At 41.7% G+C, this 19,197-nt stretch overlaps 1 protein-coding gene across 2 annotated transcripts in view; it reads left to right on the top strand.

Moving 5' to 3' along the window:
- epha4l (eph receptor A4, like) overlaps positions 1–7,473 on the top strand; it is a 48,520-nt gene extending 41,047 nt beyond the window's left edge. For both annotated transcript variants that reach the window (XM_028418872.1, XM_028418871.1), the window contains exons 12-18: positions 422–483; positions 760–969; positions 1,049–1,198; positions 1,549–1,745; positions 3,160–3,318; positions 4,033–5,232; positions 6,798–7,473. In XM_028418872.1, coding sequence (XP_028274673.1) covers positions 422–483; positions 760–969; positions 1,049–1,198; positions 1,549–1,745; positions 3,160–3,318; positions 4,033–4,147 — 893 coding nt within the window. In that variant the 3' untranslated portion in view covers positions 4,148–5,232; positions 6,798–7,473. The remainder of the gene's footprint in view (positions 1–421; positions 484–759; positions 970–1,048; positions 1,199–1,548; positions 1,746–3,159; positions 3,319–4,032; positions 5,233–6,797) is intronic.
- Positions 7,474–19,197: the final 11,724 nt, after the last annotated feature.

The following is a 19,197-nucleotide window of genomic DNA, read 5'->3' as shown; positions in this document are numbered from 1 at the left end:
TAGCAGGAGAGTGACAGATTCGTGAAAAGTTGGCCGAGGAGAAAGAGGGCAAAGGGACAGTGAATGACATAAATAGCGAGTCAGAGGGATTCTGGGTGATGAGACTTTGGATAATGCAGACTTTGGATAATGTCACTTCATATTTGCATAAACACAAGCTGGTGTGTGTGTGTGTGTGCATAGTGGTGTGTTGTTTCAGTGATGCCTGTGCATGTGCAGGGAAAGAAGAAGGGAGACGTCAGGGCAACCGTAACACTGAGCTAATTAAATCACTTCAGGACAGAGATGGATGGCCTAACACACACATACACGGATATCCCTGGAGAACCCTCCCCTGCTGCGTGGAGCTGTGATGTGCATCGTTTACCTCCATAATCATCTGCCTTTCATTCTCTCACTCTCTTTCTCTCTTTCTTTCTAGGTAAGCCAGTGATGATTATCACGGAGTACATGGAAAACGGATCGCTGGATGCATTCCTGAGGGTCAGTCATGCGTTTCTGTCTGTGCATGTTGTGTGTTTCTGTGTGCGACACAACCGTAGGACGCTGATCCCCATCTTATCTGTGTAATGTCATCCGCTGAAATTACAAGCGTCGGTTCACAAACATTCGCCCCTAATCTTGATCCCCTCCTTGATCGACTCACTGTTTTTCCAACAAGGAGGTTTCACCTTGGTGTTTTCTCAGGTTCACTGCAGCTCAGGCTTTAGAAACGTTATCCTTAGAATCCCAAATAACAACTTTTTTTTCCATTTGAAGAAGAACGACGGCCGCTTCACCGTCATCCAGCTGGTCGGCATCCTGCGTGGCATCGCGTCAGGCATGAAGTACCTGTCAGACATGAGCTACGTCCACCGCGACCTGGCCGCTCGCAACATCCTGGTCAACAGCAACCTGGTGTGCAAAGTGTCTGACTTCGGCATGTCCAGAGTCCTGGAGGACGACCCTGAGGCTGCGTACACCACCAGGGTGAGTGTGTGTGTGTATGTGAGTTGGTCTGTCACCTTGCTTGTCAGGTTTTATTAATCAACCCGAATTTCAATTACAGGGAGGGAAGATCCCCATCCGCTGGACGGCCCCAGAGGCCATCGCCTACAGGAAGTTCACCTCAGCCAGCGATGTGTGGAGCTACGGCATCGTAATGTGGGAAGTGATGTCATATGGCGAGCGTCCATACTGGGACATGAGTAACCAAGACGTAAGTGTTAGCAAATGTAATCATATGCAAATCATGAATGCTACCTAAATTAAGGTGTGATATTAAAGCAGTGCACTGTCAAACAGTTTTAAAAGAATGCTTCATCATTTAGCTTAGTTATAATCAAATTACCCGCAGAGGTGATAAAACAGCAGCAGCATATTCCCTGTCCTCATTACACACTGAGTACACATTTGCACTTCCTCTAATAATGACAACGAATTTAATGTATGAGTAACCAAATATCTTGCGTAGGTGCCTAAAATTAGATAATTGCAAATTAAGTCACGTGTATAAGCTCAAACTCAGAAACAAGGTGATTTACAGCAGCCGTAATCTTCACTCTCTAGGTGATCAAGGCTATTGATGAGGGCTACCGGCTGCCCCCGCCCATGGACTGCCCTGTGGCACTCCACCAGCTCATGCTGGACTGCTGGCAGAGAGAGAGAGCCGACCGACCGAAGTTTGGACAGATCGTCAACATGCTGGACAAGCTGATCCGCAACCCTAACACACTGAAGAGGACTGGGGGAGAGACCACTGTCAGGTAAGAGGGCAGGACTCACACATGTATGCTGCAACACAGGTGGTAGAGGGGTTGTCCAGCAACTATGATGTCGACACCAATCCCCAATATTATGCCTACATATGCATCCATCTATAGTCCCAGAAGACAAAAAAATGAGGATTATATGTAACTTAATGGAAAGTAGGCATACTGGATTAACAAAAAACTACTATTCCAGCTCATGTTAATTTGATGATTATTGTCATTTTTGAAGACATTTAAGTTTTATCTTTGCATTAGTGGTATTTTAGATTTACTTATTTGCATATTAAGCTAAAAAAATAAGTCCATTGTGATTAAAAGGCTTTCTGCTGTATTTACATTCCCTATTACACATTATCTACCAGCAGTGTGTGGCACTCCTCAGCACCCTGCGTAATGTATTTCTCTGCAAACTAACTTTAATGGCCAGTGTCCACTCAGGAATGTGGCCGCTGTAACAGAGGGGGGAATTACGATTTAACGCCGAGTTAAAAACAAACATGACCCTACAACTCCGACACCATTACTTTAGAGCGGCTAAACGTGTTAAGAATGACCTATGTGTGTTTACAGACTGCACACAGTCCGGCAGGAGTCTGTTTGACTTTAACGAGTGTGTGAGCACATGCGAGCCTGTCACACACAAACACACACTCACATGGCGAGAGTGAGAGGGGAGTCCTTGTGGAGAAATGAACAGAACTGCCCTATATGCCTATGTGCGAAAAGTTATCCCTGTGCATAATGTACACAGATGGCTTAATAACGAGCCAGGAGTTCAGCTCTTCATCCTTCTTAGAATGAGAAAGATAGACTGAGGGTGTGAAAGCACGAGAAAGTCACCAGAGCAGGACGAGACTGCCGCCGACTCACCGGCCCTGTGTAAACGTTTCATGGGCGACAGCACAACAGAAAAGGAAAGGAGTATTAAAAAAAAGGAGGTGAATATCTGAATGTGAAGCGGGACTCCACCATGCTGTAAAATTCACCCATGTGTGCTTTCTGTAAAATAAGGATTAACACACTGTGTCGGTCACACCGATGAGGAACTGTGTTTGATTTGGCTCCGTTTCTGGTAGGCCCTACAAAACAGGGACACAGCAATGAACCTGAGATGTGCTGATTAAATCAAGAGGAGAGGCTAAAGAGAAATGGTGCTTTTTACAACCACTGTCATCATCCAAGGTGTAATTGTCATGCCTTTTTGAAACCATGTTATACGGAGTTATTTCCCATAATGCTGCTTTGCAGAATGCACATCATTATGCTCCAGGTCGATCCCACTTTATCATCTATTTACACTCATTTTGGTTAGGATTTGCATACAATCAAACTGAGACAAAGTCTGTGAGACCAAAGAGTATACATTTCATGATCTCTATTCTCCATTTCTTTCTCCCGCCAACTTCAGGCCCAACACCACCCTGCTGGAGCCAGGGAGCCCCGAGGCGTCCTCGGCTGTGGGCACAGTGGAGGACTGGCTGCAGGCCATTGGCATGGAAAGATACAGCGACAACTTCACCGCTGCTGGCTACACCACTCCAGAGGCTGTGGTCCACATGACACAGGAGTGAGTATGAAGGAGAAGCTAGCATGATTATTCTACAAACGACAACTTCATTATAACAATACATATTACTCGATTCCATTTATTAAATTGATTATTAAACATGGCTTCAAAAAAATTTGAATGAAATTGAGTTGAAATGCGGGATGATTAATCCCTTTCACATCTGTACAGTAGATCTAAAGCAGCCAATTAGCTTAGATTAGCATAGTTTACAGGATAGAAATAGGGGAAAGCAGCTAGCCTACATATTTGCCCATTAACATCCCAAATTTTGTATAAAAAAGGAGGATTAACGATTAATTCATACACAAACATAAATGCATAAATCATCGTACTAGGATTAGCTAATCTGAAATTAGCACAGCTACTGTAGCCGTTTCTTCCCAGATGTTTAGCTGAGTTTAGCTAACCTGCCAGCTCTGGCCTTGTATTTAGCATAAATCAATATTTGTCGCAACATCTTTTGCGAAGAATGCACATGCGAAATGTGTTCCAGTCACTTGCCTGTAACTCCTTTCATCTTTCGAGTGTTAAGATTACAGAATTCGGATTGCTGTGTTGGCGGGTAATATTCCTCATACAGCAGTTAAACTGTCAGGATAGTTTCCAGTGAAGGCTGTAAAATTCATCATGTGGATCAGGCCTTCATGTGTTTGTTATTGTTGTCCTCCATCCTAAAAATGTCTCCTTTCCCCTCTTTCCCTTTTTTTTCAGGGACATGGCCCGCATAGGCATCTCCTCAGCAGCACACCAGAACAAGATCCTGACCAGCGTCCAGGGAATGCTCTCCCAAATGCAACAGATGCAAGGCAGAATGGTTCCCGTCTGAGAGTTTCCAACGGCGGGGAAAAAAGGAAGCAGAGCGACTTGGTTTCTTATGAAAAAATACATAAATAACAAAAAAGATTAAATATTAAAAAAAGAGACAAATAAACTATGAAGAAATAGTTTACCTCATCCGTGCACTTTAAATTGGATCTAAAAGAAAAGACGACGTCGATGAAGAAGAAAAAAAGTGGTGAAAATGGCACTTTTTTTTTCAAAAATCAGACCTTTACCTTGCCCTTTTTGTTGTTTTGGAGAATGGGACACTTCTGTCTGCAGCATTTTTGGATGGATAGATGGAGGGACGGCTGGAAAAGTGCTTCCGAGAGGCCAATCTGGAGTGCCTTTAATGGTTCTGGAAGGAAAAGCAACAGAAGGGAGGGAATCGTACCTTTCTTCCTCCTTTTGAGCAGAGTGTTGTTTCTGGAACTTTCTTTCTGGAATAATTCGTGGAGCAGATTTTTTTCATTTCCTGTGACTGTGTTTATTGTACATGAATTGTTTCTGTGGGACTCACAGGCTGCCCCGGCCACCATTGTTCTCTCTCTCTCTCAGCTGGATCTGTTTGATATCTCCCAGACAAGATGGAGGATCCTAACCATCAGATATAAACAATGATACTCTGAGAGGTTGAGGGTTGAATTCTGGGTAGGGTGAGGGGAGATGGAGACGGCATTGCAGGGAAGGCTTATTTTTATGGAGCTTTTTTGTGTTTTTGCTCTGTTCTGGCCTTGTTTGTCTCCCAGGACGCTGTATTTTGTTGCCCTCAGGACGTTTGCTGAGAATGTGTTTGATCTTCCAGAGGAGCCTTCCCACTCCCCTGTCTTCCCACAAATGCCCACCTACACCTTCGATAAATACACAATTTTGGATTCTTCCATTCATCTCCCCCTTTGGAATCAAAGCTACCAACCCTGTCCCCATCACTGCAGGACCAACTTAACTCTTCCTCAACCACCTCTGATGGACACCCGTTAGGACCAGCGGAATTAGTTTTGGACGCAAAGATGAAGGAATTTATGGCATGAAGAGCCGCAATCATCGGCAAAACAAGAAAATACACAGAGGACTGTTCAAGCCATCATCAAGGTGAGGATCAATACTCATTTTGTAACTTCTTTTGTCATTATTCTGTAAATCCAATTAAGGCTCCCTTAACTATTGTAGTGTGTGTGTCTAATTTCAAGCATGTATATAAACAGAATACATAGAAAAGTCATTAGACCCCCCTATCACAGGCCCATCAGCTCCACAAACTGTGTTAATTAACACGCAGGTTACGCCATCTCAGGCAGCCAGAGCAGATCAATAGGCACCGCCCTGTGATCAGTCTGCTGCGGGCCCGATGCCTCTGGCATATTAATGAGAAGAATTCATCAGCGGCTGACTCAAAGTCAAACAAACAGAGTCCAGTAGAGCTTGGAGACACTTACTAGGAGCCACACTTTTTTTTTTCAATTTTCTAAGTTTAACATCATAATTTATGCACACCTATTAACAGATGGCCATGGTTTTGCTGACTCTGCAAGTTGCCCCTTACATAAAGTTCAATCTAGCATTAACAGCATTAATTAAAACACTTTGTTACCAGTTAATTGGCTACTATTAAACTAATACAGTTTCATATGATTTCTCAATGGGAGCCGTAACATTATAAAATGCTTATTTAATTTTATGGACAATTTGGAGGCTCTAGTGTGCTGAGTTGTTTAACAGGGCTGAAGCTAGTGATTATTCTCATCATGATTCATATTTTTAATAAATCCATGTCAACAAAACTGATCCTTAAGAGTTAAGAAAAGTGACCATGCATCAAATAATCATTTGTCCAGAGAAGATTATTAGAGAAGATTATTGTCAATGTAAAAACAAAAACTATAGTAGTAAGTGCATTTTAAGTATTCTGACCAACATGTATAAACCTCTACAAGGCACTATAAAATATATTTAAATTGTAACATTTAAAAAGAAAAAGACATTAAAGACATTAAACAGGACACTGTAAAAAAATCCTAATCCTTTTCTGTGTATTGGCTACTAAATGGTAACTTTTAATATATAGTTCACTTTTCAAAACTAATTTTTTACCCTAGAAAAATAATTCTGTGTTCTGAATTCTGACCTAAAACATTCAAAGAAAGAAGACAAATACATTTTTTATAGTGTAAAATGTGCTACATATTTTGTAAACATGAAACTTTATGATAAATGTTGACACTTAGCAAACTATAATTAATCAATATTCCCGCCTGCGGAACATTAACGTCTTTACGACAGATTGATTTAAAAATGAGTTCCGGTGCCGTGGCCTGGGGCTGTACACAGAGCAGTCATCAAACACACATGCTCATTAAATGTCGATTGCACTTCCTTGATGTGTGCCAACAAGTCAAGGGCATGTTTCGTGTATCGTGTACACACAGCAGCATGTGGCACACGAAAAGCCGATACGCTGGTGCCGTGCCGTCCGTGTTTTTTCCCCCCGCAGGCCGGCTCTGGACGCTCTGGCTCTGGGTTTTGTTTAGCAGATGAGTCGAATGTTCCGTCAAGCTTGTTGGGTCAGAAGTGAATGCCAAGCAGGAATTGTTTATATTCAAAACCACCGTGACTGATGCAGCCCCCACTTTCTTTCTTTCTTTTTTTTTTCTCTCCAGTTGCTGCTGTCCATCATCAACAGGAACCCCGGGCCTCACTCGCCACGAACAGAATTCTTCCCACTCTTCCTCTTTGTCTTCCTCCTCCTCCTCCTCCTCCTTCTTCTGCTCCTGCTCTAACCACTCCTCTCCTGTGGGGTGTCCTTCAGACACAGAAACGACAAATCCATCCCCAAGCGTCTGGGACGTCACAACAAAGTTGACAGACTATTAGGCACCCTGCGCTTGTGGCCGTCCGGCAGATATGCTGGATTAACTATGAATGATTCAACAGCATAAAAAGAGACAATAAGAAGAATGTAATATAATCCAGAAGCCCTGCTCCAGCCGATAATGTACTTTTTTCTGAAAGTTTCATTTTATTTTGTGAGTTTTTTTTATTGTTTTTGTTTGCATGTAAAATAACAAGGGTTTGATTTGAGAGTGTGCGAATGTGTGTGTGCACGTGTGTGTAGCTCTATGAGTGACAATGTCCTTGAAGTACTATCAGTAATTGTGTCTGTTTTCATGCCACTGTGGAGGATAAGGGGAGAGAACAGAGTTGTATAGTTTTTGATATACAGAGAAAAACCCTGGCCTTTTTTCTTCCTGTTTTGCTTTTTGTGTCGTCTAAAAAAAAAAAAAAAAAACTATAAAAAGAAAACAGTATAAGGTGTGTTGCTCATGTTGTGCAAACTCTACTCAGCATTTATTAAAACAGCTTTCTGGAACGCAACCCATCTCTGCTTTGGCAGATACGACGGCTTGCAAATGGACGCACAGGGACGCAGCGAGACTGTAAAAGTCTCACAACACATCAATATTTGAGTTTGAAGCTCATGACAAGACTTTGGTTAAACTTCCGAACTGAAAAACGACACACCTGTACACAAAAGGATGAGAAAAGTGATGGAGTGTCTAAAGAAGGGAAAACTGCTTTTTTTATTTTTTTCCAGAGCACATCATACAGCTACAGGTTTAACCCAATGGACTATATTTCTTTCTTTTTCTTTTTAAACTATACTTATGTGAATGTTTTTGAACTCGTAATGGACGCTTCATATAATACAAAAAAACACCTCCGTCCTTAATACAGCTCTGCAGCTCTTTCCTTATTTTGGCAACGCGTTGTTCTTTTTGAGGGTTTATCGAATAAAAAAAGGACCTGTTTGGAAATATGCAAGACATGTTGGGAAGGAGAAGGAAACCAGAATGTACTGTAAAATACTTTTTTCCTTTACTTAAATGTCAGATGATTTGAAGAAACAACAAAAAAAAAGCAAAAAAAATAACAAAACGCAAGATTTAATGTTTGTCATTGTATGCCTTCCGATGCCATATGATCTAGCCATGTAGATCTAACATTCTCTCAATCATTCTTTTGTACATTTTTTTGTGAACATGATCATTGATGATTTTTTTTTTTTTTTGCCTGGTTTTTGTTTTGTTTTGGTCAAGGAGCTCTAGGTACATGTAACTTATGTCATTTATTTATGTCCTTTTATATCTAGTTTGTAAAATAATAGCCTAAAGTGAAGAAAATAAAAGGGGGTGCCAAAGTGCATTCTTATTAAAGTAGAAACTATATGACGACCTCTTTGCCTGTCATTCACACACACAAACACACACACACACACACACACACACGCTAAGCATATGCAAGGGCCATCAGCATCCTCGTCTCTTATTGCTGTTATTATGTCTGTAGAGGAGAGCTGATTACTTAGCTATCATGCATTGATTACTGCATTGTATGATTGCTTATAATGATGGGGTTATGTAACAGAAAGAGGAGGCCAGTGTAGCAGGATGTAGCTTTCTTGGCCTTGATTCCCTTGTTGGTCGGATAACACACCCTCACAGAATGATGATAAAGCGGTGTGTTGGCAGTTTGTCCCCTCTGCAGCACATGGCAGATATCATGACTCCCAGAACTTGGCCCTTCAGCTCCTATCAGGCCTTGAGGCGGCGGCGAACGAGCGTTTTGGCGTGTGTGTGCATGAACGTGTGTGTGTGTGTTTAATCAGCACAACATCTGCTTCCTGCACTCATTTCCAGCGGCGATAAACCGCTGATTGTCCTGAGTCTTTGATAAGGGGGTGGAGGAAGAGGAGGAGGTGGAGGACGAGGAAGAGGGGGTGGGGGGGCGAGGACAGTTTTAGAAACGGAGCTTGTGTAAATGCTGAGCTTTACACATTTCCTGAGACATCACCAGCACCAGGCGTGCATACATTAATGCTCTGAAGTTTGCAGTGTGAGATGGTTATCGGCCTCAAAGGGAAAGTATGCCGTCGCAGATTGTTGGCAAGCATAAAAAGGGAACAAGGAGGAAGATTAGTGAGGCTGTGATTGATAAATTTACCCAAAGCTAAAAACCTGGCAGAGGATTTGACTGAGAAACTTTACGAAATAGAAGGATGTTAAAGCCTCCAATCACACACATGGATGATACTGCACATGTAAGAGGTCATTCTTGTCTAGAAGGTCTGCAACTATAAATTATCCTCAAGGGTCCATGAATATCTAAGGAAAATTGTGGGCTAATCCACACAATAATACATTTTACTCTCAACCACAACTGTCAACCTCATTATGGTGTGATAAGAGAATCATCACCAATCAAGATTACTGTAGGTGGGGAGCATGAATGTCACCAAGAAACAATGCAGCTGAAATACAAAAAAGAGGTTGATGACAAATGGGAGGAATTAAAGGACGTGATGAATGCAGCTACAACTGCTACACAAAGTAGGACAGAAAGAGACGAAGTGAAATGAAGAAACCCAGACAGAATGAGTTTGGCAGTGCGGGACAAGCTGGCTGTGTGCTGGACTTGGCTAACCGAATGCTAACTCCAAAGTTCAGGTATTGGCCATGATCGGGCTGGAATGCTGCCTCCATTGTAACAAAATCAGAACACAACCAGACACCTCTGTCTTATTTTACCTCACTTTCTCAGGGAGAAAGCCCAAGAAAATGGTCTCCCAGGTGCTCCCAGCCTGTGGTCTGTTTTCTATGTGCAGAAATACAACACAGATGGTGGAAATCAGACCATCCAATATTTGGATCATTGTTGACTTTAACCTACCAAACAATGTGAAGCTTTAAATCTACAAAGTATTCCAATAAATATTTGTACTGGGGCTTACATAGGCCAGGATTCCATGTGTCCATGTGTCACCTTTTTTTTAGAAGACTGTGTGTAACTGTACAACAAGAATTTCACCTTATATATTGTATAATATACATATATTGTAACATTTAAGGTGCTAATCTGCTGATAAGAATTATTACCAATCAATGCTACAGAATCATAGAAACTAAGAGCAATGATTCCTTTATACTAAAAAAGGTTGAGTTTTGGGTCATGTTACCAGTGTTTGTGTAGCTAAGAAGCTAAGCTAAGAAGCTATGGATGAAAAAAGTAACTTGTAATTTATGCACCAGCAAGGGAGTTCTGTGTGCAGGCTGAATTGAGGGAGATGCGACATTGTTCATATACACATAAGTGTGCATAAAGTTCAGAGATGTGGATGGTGGCACTAACCCTACAGTGGACTTTCCATCAGACATTTTGGCATTTTGGAGGTCCTCCCTGAACAGAGCTGCTTAAATTTAACTAGGGTTAGGCATGACAACTTTTGGTTAAGGTTAGGTGTTAAAAACAAGGTTAGGTTAGTTTGGGTTAACACACATGGATTCATAATATGGTCCTTTATGCTGTTGCAATTTTCAGCTACCATGGTAACAAGTCCCCCAACACAATCACATATAATGCACAGATGTCGTTTCTAGAATGGACTATATTGACCTCATATAATGTTTTTTGGGTTGTCCAAAATCTGAAAAATTCTATCTCTCTTTTTAACTGATATACTCGCCTCAATCAAATCAATGAGTCAACAGATAACAATCCAGCCACTTTAGATACACACATAAACACAAATTGCAGGGAGCCTGTGTGTTTTTGTCAAACAATCTAATTAAGAAACCTTTAGGTGAAGTGCCAGCTCCTCAAACAGGATTAACCCCGGCCGCTCCATACTGTCACTGCAGCCCCTTTCATTGGGTCACTTTGCCTCATAATTCAATTTCCCGATTTGCCAGATAAAACCTCTCCTGGCCCGTCCTCTAAGCCACTCACAATGGGGCGCCACCCCTCACACTGACATTATTACTCTGTCCTTTGTGTTGTCATCCTTAAGTGCATTCTTAAATCCAAACAATATTATAATCCATAATCCAAACACTTCAACATTAATCCCCCAGCTGCTTCAACCAATCTTGAGTCAAGAGTTTTCTTTTCTTAACTTTCCAAGCGATCGGTTGGCGTTTTTGTTTCATTGAAGGGCAGTTTAAGAGGAAAACTGAGTGGTGTTATGACGTACAGGGGAATATCTGACAAGAAAAAAAGAGAGAAAAGCTAGGGGGAGAAAAGAACATGAGCTGAAAGCTTCAGTGGGAAAATGGCTGGGCAGAGCCTCTCAAACGTCTGAGCATATTGATCGAGAGGCTTCCAGCATAGAGCTGACCTTGTGTCTGCTCTGCAAGGTATTACTTCTGAGGGCTTTTGATGGACAACACATATGTAGCATGGTTGGAAAAAAAGGCCTATGTCTGAACAAAACAGGAGCAAATTCTGGCAGCAAGACAGACTGTGTCTTAATTTAGCCGTGTTCGAAATCTCTCAGTTCACAGTCAAATGCTGTCCATGTAGCCGCCAAACGCAGCAGACGCAAGCTATCGCAGACAAACACCCGACAACATGAAAAAGCACTTAGCAGCAGAGGCACCTTCAGCTGGTTCGCAACACGGCCTGAAGGCAACTTTTTTCTTTTTTTTTTTCTCCTGTGAGTAATGGAAATGAACGGGAGACGAATGAGAATCAGACAACAAAACAAACATGGGGAAACAGAGTCCTGAGTCGGCGCAACAAAGGAGGAGAAAGCAGTCAGATAAAGGGGGCGAGGATTGATGGGTGACAAAAGCTGAGAACACTGAGTCGAGAACTTTACAAGTAATTGGCAGCAGATCTGAGAACATTCACTGGAGGATGCTTGAAAACAATAAAAAATATATACCAAACAGATGTCGACTGTACATAGAAGCTTCAGTGAAGAGAGGAGACTGCTGCCTTCTTGTGCAAAGGCAACAAAGCACAGGAACAACAATGAAGCCTAACATTTTTTTGCTATTTATACTGTACATAATTTAACAACTTCTTGCTTTCTTTTTACATTTTTAGTTACAGTAATGGTCTTTGATCCAAACTGAAATATCTCAACAACTTGATGGATTTTAGTTTTCTTCAGGCATTCATGGCCTCCAGAAGATGCGATGTCTAATTAGCTTCACCACCTGATGACATTCTGGAGTGAGTGTTGGAGTGTGCTTCTTATACAAAGAATCAGTCTGGTCTTTGTGGGTTCAACTTGGATTTCCAGGGGGAAGCATCAATAGATTGTGAATAAACTGCTTCTGGACACATTTGGATAGAAATACTACAAAGAAACTAAGCAACAACCACACTAGAATCAACAACAGACACCCAAAACTACATGCAATGGATCAGGTACGCTAGTGAAGGACATGGTGTTGGTTTTCATATCTAAGCTTGAAAATCCAAGATGTTCTCAGCATTTTTGTAAATATGTTTGAATAAGGCAAGCAGCAGGTCACCATATACAGCCCGCCCCCAGATGAGCAATTGGTTGACTGATTGATTGGCTGTTTTCCCAGTTTCCCAGCTGATGGACCCTTTGGACTTTCATGATTCCTTACTACTGCCATCAGCAGCTGCACTTTCAGTTTCAGATTAAAATGATTGGACACTATGGGATGCATTTTCCATGAATTTTGTTCAAACATTCTAGTTTTCCACAGGATGAATCCTCTTGACTTAACCACTGACATTTGTGTTTTTCATATTTTCCCTTGGATGGATTTTAGTCTGAAATTGGTTGTCGATAATGGCGTCTAAAGAAGCATTCAAGAACCCCTGACCTTTTGTCAAATGCCAAAATCTGAAATCACTATGGATGGTCTCGCCGACTTTCTGCTCTGCTGCAGACTCTTAGTCTCGCTCTGTAATGGCTGGGATTCCAAACTAGGACCGTCGTGCTGCAGGACAAGGAAGGGTGATAAAGGGGTTTTGGGGGAGATCTGTATAATTAGGCAGAGAGGTTTCCTTTGTTTATGAACGTACCATTCAGCACCTCATAAAGCAAGACTGTTTTCAAATATGCCGCCTGTGCAAAATTTTGGAGAACCATAGGCGTAGCTACCAATATATCAGAGTGGGACGTGTCCCCCCCACATTTTAAAATGGCCCGTTTGGACCCCCCCCCCCCCACATTTACTGAGCAGGAAACTCCACCTGACGCTGTTTTGATTGCTCGTGAAAAAGTCCGTTCCACTTGGTTTATAAGAGAATAACCTCACCGCTGAATACACTCCTCGTTTTCCTGGTTACCACAGTGCTACAATACCGTTACTATAGTAACGGACCTAACAAAGCCAGTGGCTTTCTTCGAGCGAGCGTAAAACGCTGCAAAGAGAACCATCAGTGCTGGTCGAAGCTGGAGGAGGTAACGTCAGTGTCATCCCACAAAGTCCAACTCATGCTAAAGCCTTACTGTTTTGTTACATGGCCCCAGGTGATGATAGGTTGATGTTAAATCAGTCTGGCGACATTTTGTTTGCCTTTTCTGCTCCCTCCCCACACACAATGGACATGAGAAGATTCCTAACAAAGACACTGAGAGTTAGAGTTGTTTTCAGCATTAACCCATATTGTAATAAGGCCAGGTTAGCTCCTGTTAGCCTACTAGCATCAGCCTCGCCTAGCCAGTGCACATAGCCACCTGCTCCTATTCTTATCCGCACGAATAAAATAAATGTAATGGACCATCAGGACACAGTGGTGCATTACATTAACAGGGAAACACCGATGTAGCAGATAAGGCAGTGCATTATTATAAACACATCCACAAGGTTTGTTGTGAATTAAGCAGTTTTATAAGCAAGTAAAAATAAACAACAATCATTCTCTGAAATAGTCATTGAGTGTTTACTTCTGTAGGTAAAATAGGTGTTTACCAACCTGTTAAAATCCACAGGAAATTGCAATTACTTCATATTATTATATTATATTTCATAATATACTAATAGACTTTTTTCACCACCCACCCACAGAAGGTGCCCCCCCCCCACATTTTTAATGCTTCCTACGCCACTGAGGACAAATGTGAAAGACACATTTGCAGCAAAGACAGAACTGCATGTGACCAGTCAACGACCACTCCACCTGTTTATTTTGGGAATGTGTTGTTTTTAACAGTGACGACTGCTCACCTGAATGTGTATGTTTTCCCTTGAGGCTACAGACACTATAGAAACAAGAAGAGCCTTTAAATAAGCAGCTTCTGCATCTCTCCCCACCTGCTTTGTGTGGGAAACCATTGCTCTCCAACAGCATAATCCTGACTGATTGTTGGTCTGTTGGGAGAACACAGAGTTTTATCAGCCCCACCAGACTAATCTCACCTCCAGGCCAAAGGGTGCCGGCGGGTATCCTGTTCCCAGATGAAGGGAAAGGGAGGTCACTACTTGACCACTGAATTGGTGAATGAGCCTCTTATCCAGATCTGCTGGCCGCACTGCTGGCCCCACCTGATAGGATGACTTGTGACCTCACAGAACGCACACAAATGCACACCAGAGCTAAACCTGCACACAAAAAGCGAAACACTTTCATCCAGGCACCCAGACTCTTGTCTTTGACCCCTACCGACACACAAGCTAGACAGTGGAAATGTGCAGGTACAAGTGTGTGACAAGGAGTTGACTTCCAGCAAACTAAAGGTTAATCAAGTCAGCTTTGCCATGCCCTCCCCTCCCTCTATCCTCCTCCTGCTCCTCCTCCTCCACCCTCTGGGTCTGGAAGACAGCCTGATGAAGGTCCAGCAGGCTATCAGCTCAAGCAGAAACCTGGTTATCACAGTGAAAGCAATGTTCAAAATCCCCTTGATAACTGATAGACCGAGATGGACAGACAGCTGTGTTGAAAGACAGAGGGAGAAAATTGGAAAAGAGAAGCCAAAAAGAAACTTGTTGATGAAAGGAGAAGTTGGGAGACGGCCAGGTGATTCAATTCAAACTCAAACTCTCGCAATTGCCCCCAAACCCTGATTTTTAACCTTATTTTATTTAAAAAGTTTGGAGCTGGAAAGTTAAAAGAGAGAATGAAAGCAAGAAAGAAAAGGCACCTTGTGACACAACAGTCATCCATCATCTACTGGTTTGATCCTGGTGGTGAGAAAAAGGAGCGTAGATTAAAAGAGACAGAGAGCTGGGTAATGCTGCCGAGAGTCGGGCTCTGGGATTTTCTCTGTTCAGCGGTGCAGCTTTGGCCTTTGGACTGCTGACAGCAATAAGATTCCTATCACTGCTTACAAAGGGCTACAACACACGCAAGCCAGCACACACACACAAAATATGTGGACATATACATACACACATGATCCGTACAGTCTTAATCCCTGCTTTTCAGCAGGTTGGAGAATGGAATTAAAATAGCACTTGTGTCAGGGGGTGGGGGGCTGTGGCACAGCATTCAGTGATAAGATCATAAGTACAGAAATACAGTGTGTAACAGCTTAGTTGAATGTGAGACTCATTTCATGTCTGCCTTTGTTCAGGTTTTTGTGTGATATGAGATGAAATGCTTTCATATGTCATAGAGCAGAATATATTGGTAATATATTAACACTTACCATGATGCAGTTCATATCCTTGCAATGCTTAATTCCTATGTTAATGCATGCATATGATTTAATATATAGTAAATATGCATTAACGTTTCAGGTAATGTGAACAGTAGGAATTCCTGATACATTCATCATAAATTCACACATTACAATATAAGTGTTTATGTTGACATCTGTTTATATTAAAATGGTAGTCCAGCATAGGAAGTGTCATCACAGGCTGTACTGGGCATATTTACTGAATTAATGTAATCAGCAGTGAGGAATATGTCCTACCAAAGGACTTAATGCCACAACAAATCTTACAAACATGCTCCCAGTTTATGAGCCACACAATGTAGAGCCGTTGTCATTTTATTTGACAGCAACCTCACAATGGGCCAGATACAACCCATTCTACATCATGCTTCTTTCTCTACTTGTGCTTTTACTTTGTCACAGCTACAACTGCAACTCACTTTCCTCCCATCAAACAATACAGAAAGCAGCCGAAATTTGAATGAGTAAACAAACACATATTTTAACCATCCTCTCCTCCTTTGTGGTTACCAGTGTTTAGAAACTACCTGGTTTTAGGATTTTATAACTGCCTGCTATCAGGGAGCACTCTGTAGGATAGTTTAGTCTCCTGCACTATTATTATGTACACTGTATACTTGATTGTGTTCTCCTTACATAATGCTGTTTTATCATATTTTACTTACATAAAAAGAAAGCGTTAGAAATGTGTCATATACTTTTTTTGAAGCTGACTTATTTTTTTAGGATGCTGTTGTTCTTGAAGCATGTTGTAAGCTATATGATACATGATAATGTTTCACACTGATATGCTCTGTAGTTCTTCATTATCTTTACTAATCATTGCCTAATGATTCATTAATACAGGATCTCAGTCCCACTTCTAATTACTCATAATTATCAATTATGTAGTCCTCCGTTAAGCGTTTATTAATAAGCTATTTATTTACAAGCTGTTTTCATGAAGGTTTCTTCATCATTGAGTGATTAGCCATCAAGTACTGGCCAACTAGCAGTTAGTACATGGATTATATTTTACTTGTTCCCTATAAATAAATAAATAATATGAATATTGCCGACTTTCCTTTATCAGCGTTCAAATGTAATATGCAATTCTAATGCATTATGGGAAGTGTAGTATCCAGCTGTATTGAAGTGTGATCCCATTCCCCTAGACTGCCTGCTTAAATTGCCGTTGTGTGCTCAATGTGTGTGTGTGTGTGTGTGTATACTACTTAAACCTGACTTTCCTTTTCCACATATTAATTAGCGGCCATGTTAAATCAATTCCATTGATTTTTTTTCGGTGCCTTATGTGAAACGGCGGTCAGGTTCAGCTTATGGACCTTTCAGCAAAAATGTTTACCTGAGGGAGGGAGATGTCTTTGCTGAATCATTAACAACAAATCTTTTAATGGAGCACTCACCGCGTGGGTACCTCTTCATGTTCCTGCTGCTGTGTGGATTCTCCCTGGGTTTCCCAACCCCAAAACAAGCAGGTCAGATTAACTACTCTCTCTAAGTACCCTAAAGGTACATTACGGTCCAATCAAAGCTGAATGGTGCATGCCGGGATTGGCTGCAGCCCCCACAATGATCCTCAGTGAGTTTAAGAAATTATTAAAAATAATACAAAAAAAGTTCTGATTTAAAATCAACAACTAGCTAACGAGATCACACAGTGTAATATCATGTGATGTGTGTAGCAGGAGGATGTATTTCAGCTCCTCATGCTTTGTTTGGACAGTGAAAATGGAGTATTCAATAAAGCTGTGTAATAAGTGAGTCTAGTAGAGTGATGGTATGCCTGTATATGTATTTACAGTTACTTCATTCTGCCTCGCACCTTACATCTTTATTTAAGGCATTATTCACCCTCCAAGCTCCATATCTCCCCCTCCCCTCTGTGTCCAGCTTCTAAAGCCCTCCCTCGGAGTGAAGGATTCTGGGGCCGGCCTGGGTTCTTCACCCATATACGACCCCATCGACCGAGCTGCTCTCCACCGGCTAAATGATTAATACTAGCCTTTGCTAACTAGACTCCTTAGTCCAAAAACAACTGAGGCTGATGGGCTGGCCGGCTGCATCATGTGTGTGTGTGTGTGTATGCATATATAATCAGCCCAGGAGACTCAGTAAAAATATATATGCGGGAGTGTGTTTGTGAGAAAATGTGCTTGTGGGTATGAAAGTTTAAAACGGCAAGCTTTTTGAGTAGTTAAGATGTGTACATTGGAGGAGTGTGTGTTTGTATATTTCCACAGCACATGTGTACAGTGTAGCTTTCTCATCATAGTGTGGCAGTACATTTCATCATGGTGTGGGAATATCTTTGACTACAAACTTGAGTTGAGACCACACAGCCTGTCCTGATGGAGATGGTTTTGTCATAATAAGATTACAGGCAGGCTAATTGAATGAAGCGCTTCATGCTTTGGTTCACCGGTAAGCCTGCTAACGCTATTTGAACCCATGACACTGATTGCACAGTCTATTAAGTAGCAATAAAGGGCCAACATGGCATGGACACTGAGATAAGTCCTAAAACAACAGAGCTTTACCTGGAGACATGAGGACACAAGTGACGCTAATAGGAACTAACCTTTCAATTCCAGGATGCTCACCTTTATTATGAGCTCCACTCTGTGTCCTGTACCTATTAATAACTATAATTGCTGTATCTTTACCATCATTACTGCAGGTCAATGGGCCTATCTAGGGAATTTATAGCTAGATTATCACCATGGAAACCAAAGTCTTTCCTCTTATTAACTGGCAATTAAACTGGGTCAAGAAACCTTTCTTAACAAATCACTGAGGTCCAATAACTTAAATTTTCTTCTCCTCGTCCAGCAGCCGTGCCTGGTCTCTCGAGTATTTCTAAAATTATTAAAACAACACAATTAAGCAAGACTGGCAGTGAAACGAGGAGGAGAAAAGCTTGAGGATGGTGCAATGAGCACAAACAGCATCATTCCAGGCTGGAAGATCTTTACTTAGGTGCTGTCCTAACGTGCACATGTACCCACATGCTACATTATCTGTGGCAGAGAGGTATGACTTAAGTGATTTAAGTGGCTCCTTTTGAACTGTGGTTGGGGCAGAATGGTGAAATATGAGAGAGACTAATCACAGCAGAGCCAGGGAAACTATTCTTATTTACACCAGGATTTATGCTGCGTTCACTGGAGATAGGATTTTCTTCTGGCACCACTCTGGTTTCGTGTAACAGAAACTTTGAACTGTCGACTTCAGCAGTATGATTTTCGCCAAGATGGAAGTTTTCCCTAGACTTTAGATGATGTTTTTACTATTTATTGCAATAGGTGTGATACAGCCCACTGCACTTTATGACTGCTTATGAATACTGTGTATGATATATGATGTGGGTGTGATGAAAGTTTGAACCGAGTAAGACGGGATCTCTTCCAGTCTGGGTCAACTGGTGCTGATAGTTGGCAGACGGGATCACGTTGAAAGATTTTAATTTTCAGACACAGTTCATACTTTATGGTTTCATCAAAAATTGTTATGCTGCCGTCACAGCTGTGCCCAGAGGCATTTAGGACAACTGTCAACTTCCATTCAAGGATGAATCATAAGATTTGATGCTAAGAACTCAGTATTAAAAACGT

Source organism: Parambassis ranga, chromosome 13 (genome assembly GCF_900634625.1).
Source record: "Parambassis ranga chromosome 13, fParRan2.1, whole genome shotgun sequence".
In the NCBI taxonomy this organism is placed as follows: Eukaryota; Metazoa; Chordata; class Actinopteri; family Ambassidae; genus Parambassis; species Parambassis ranga.
This window is presented reverse-complemented; position numbering and strand designations above follow the sequence as displayed.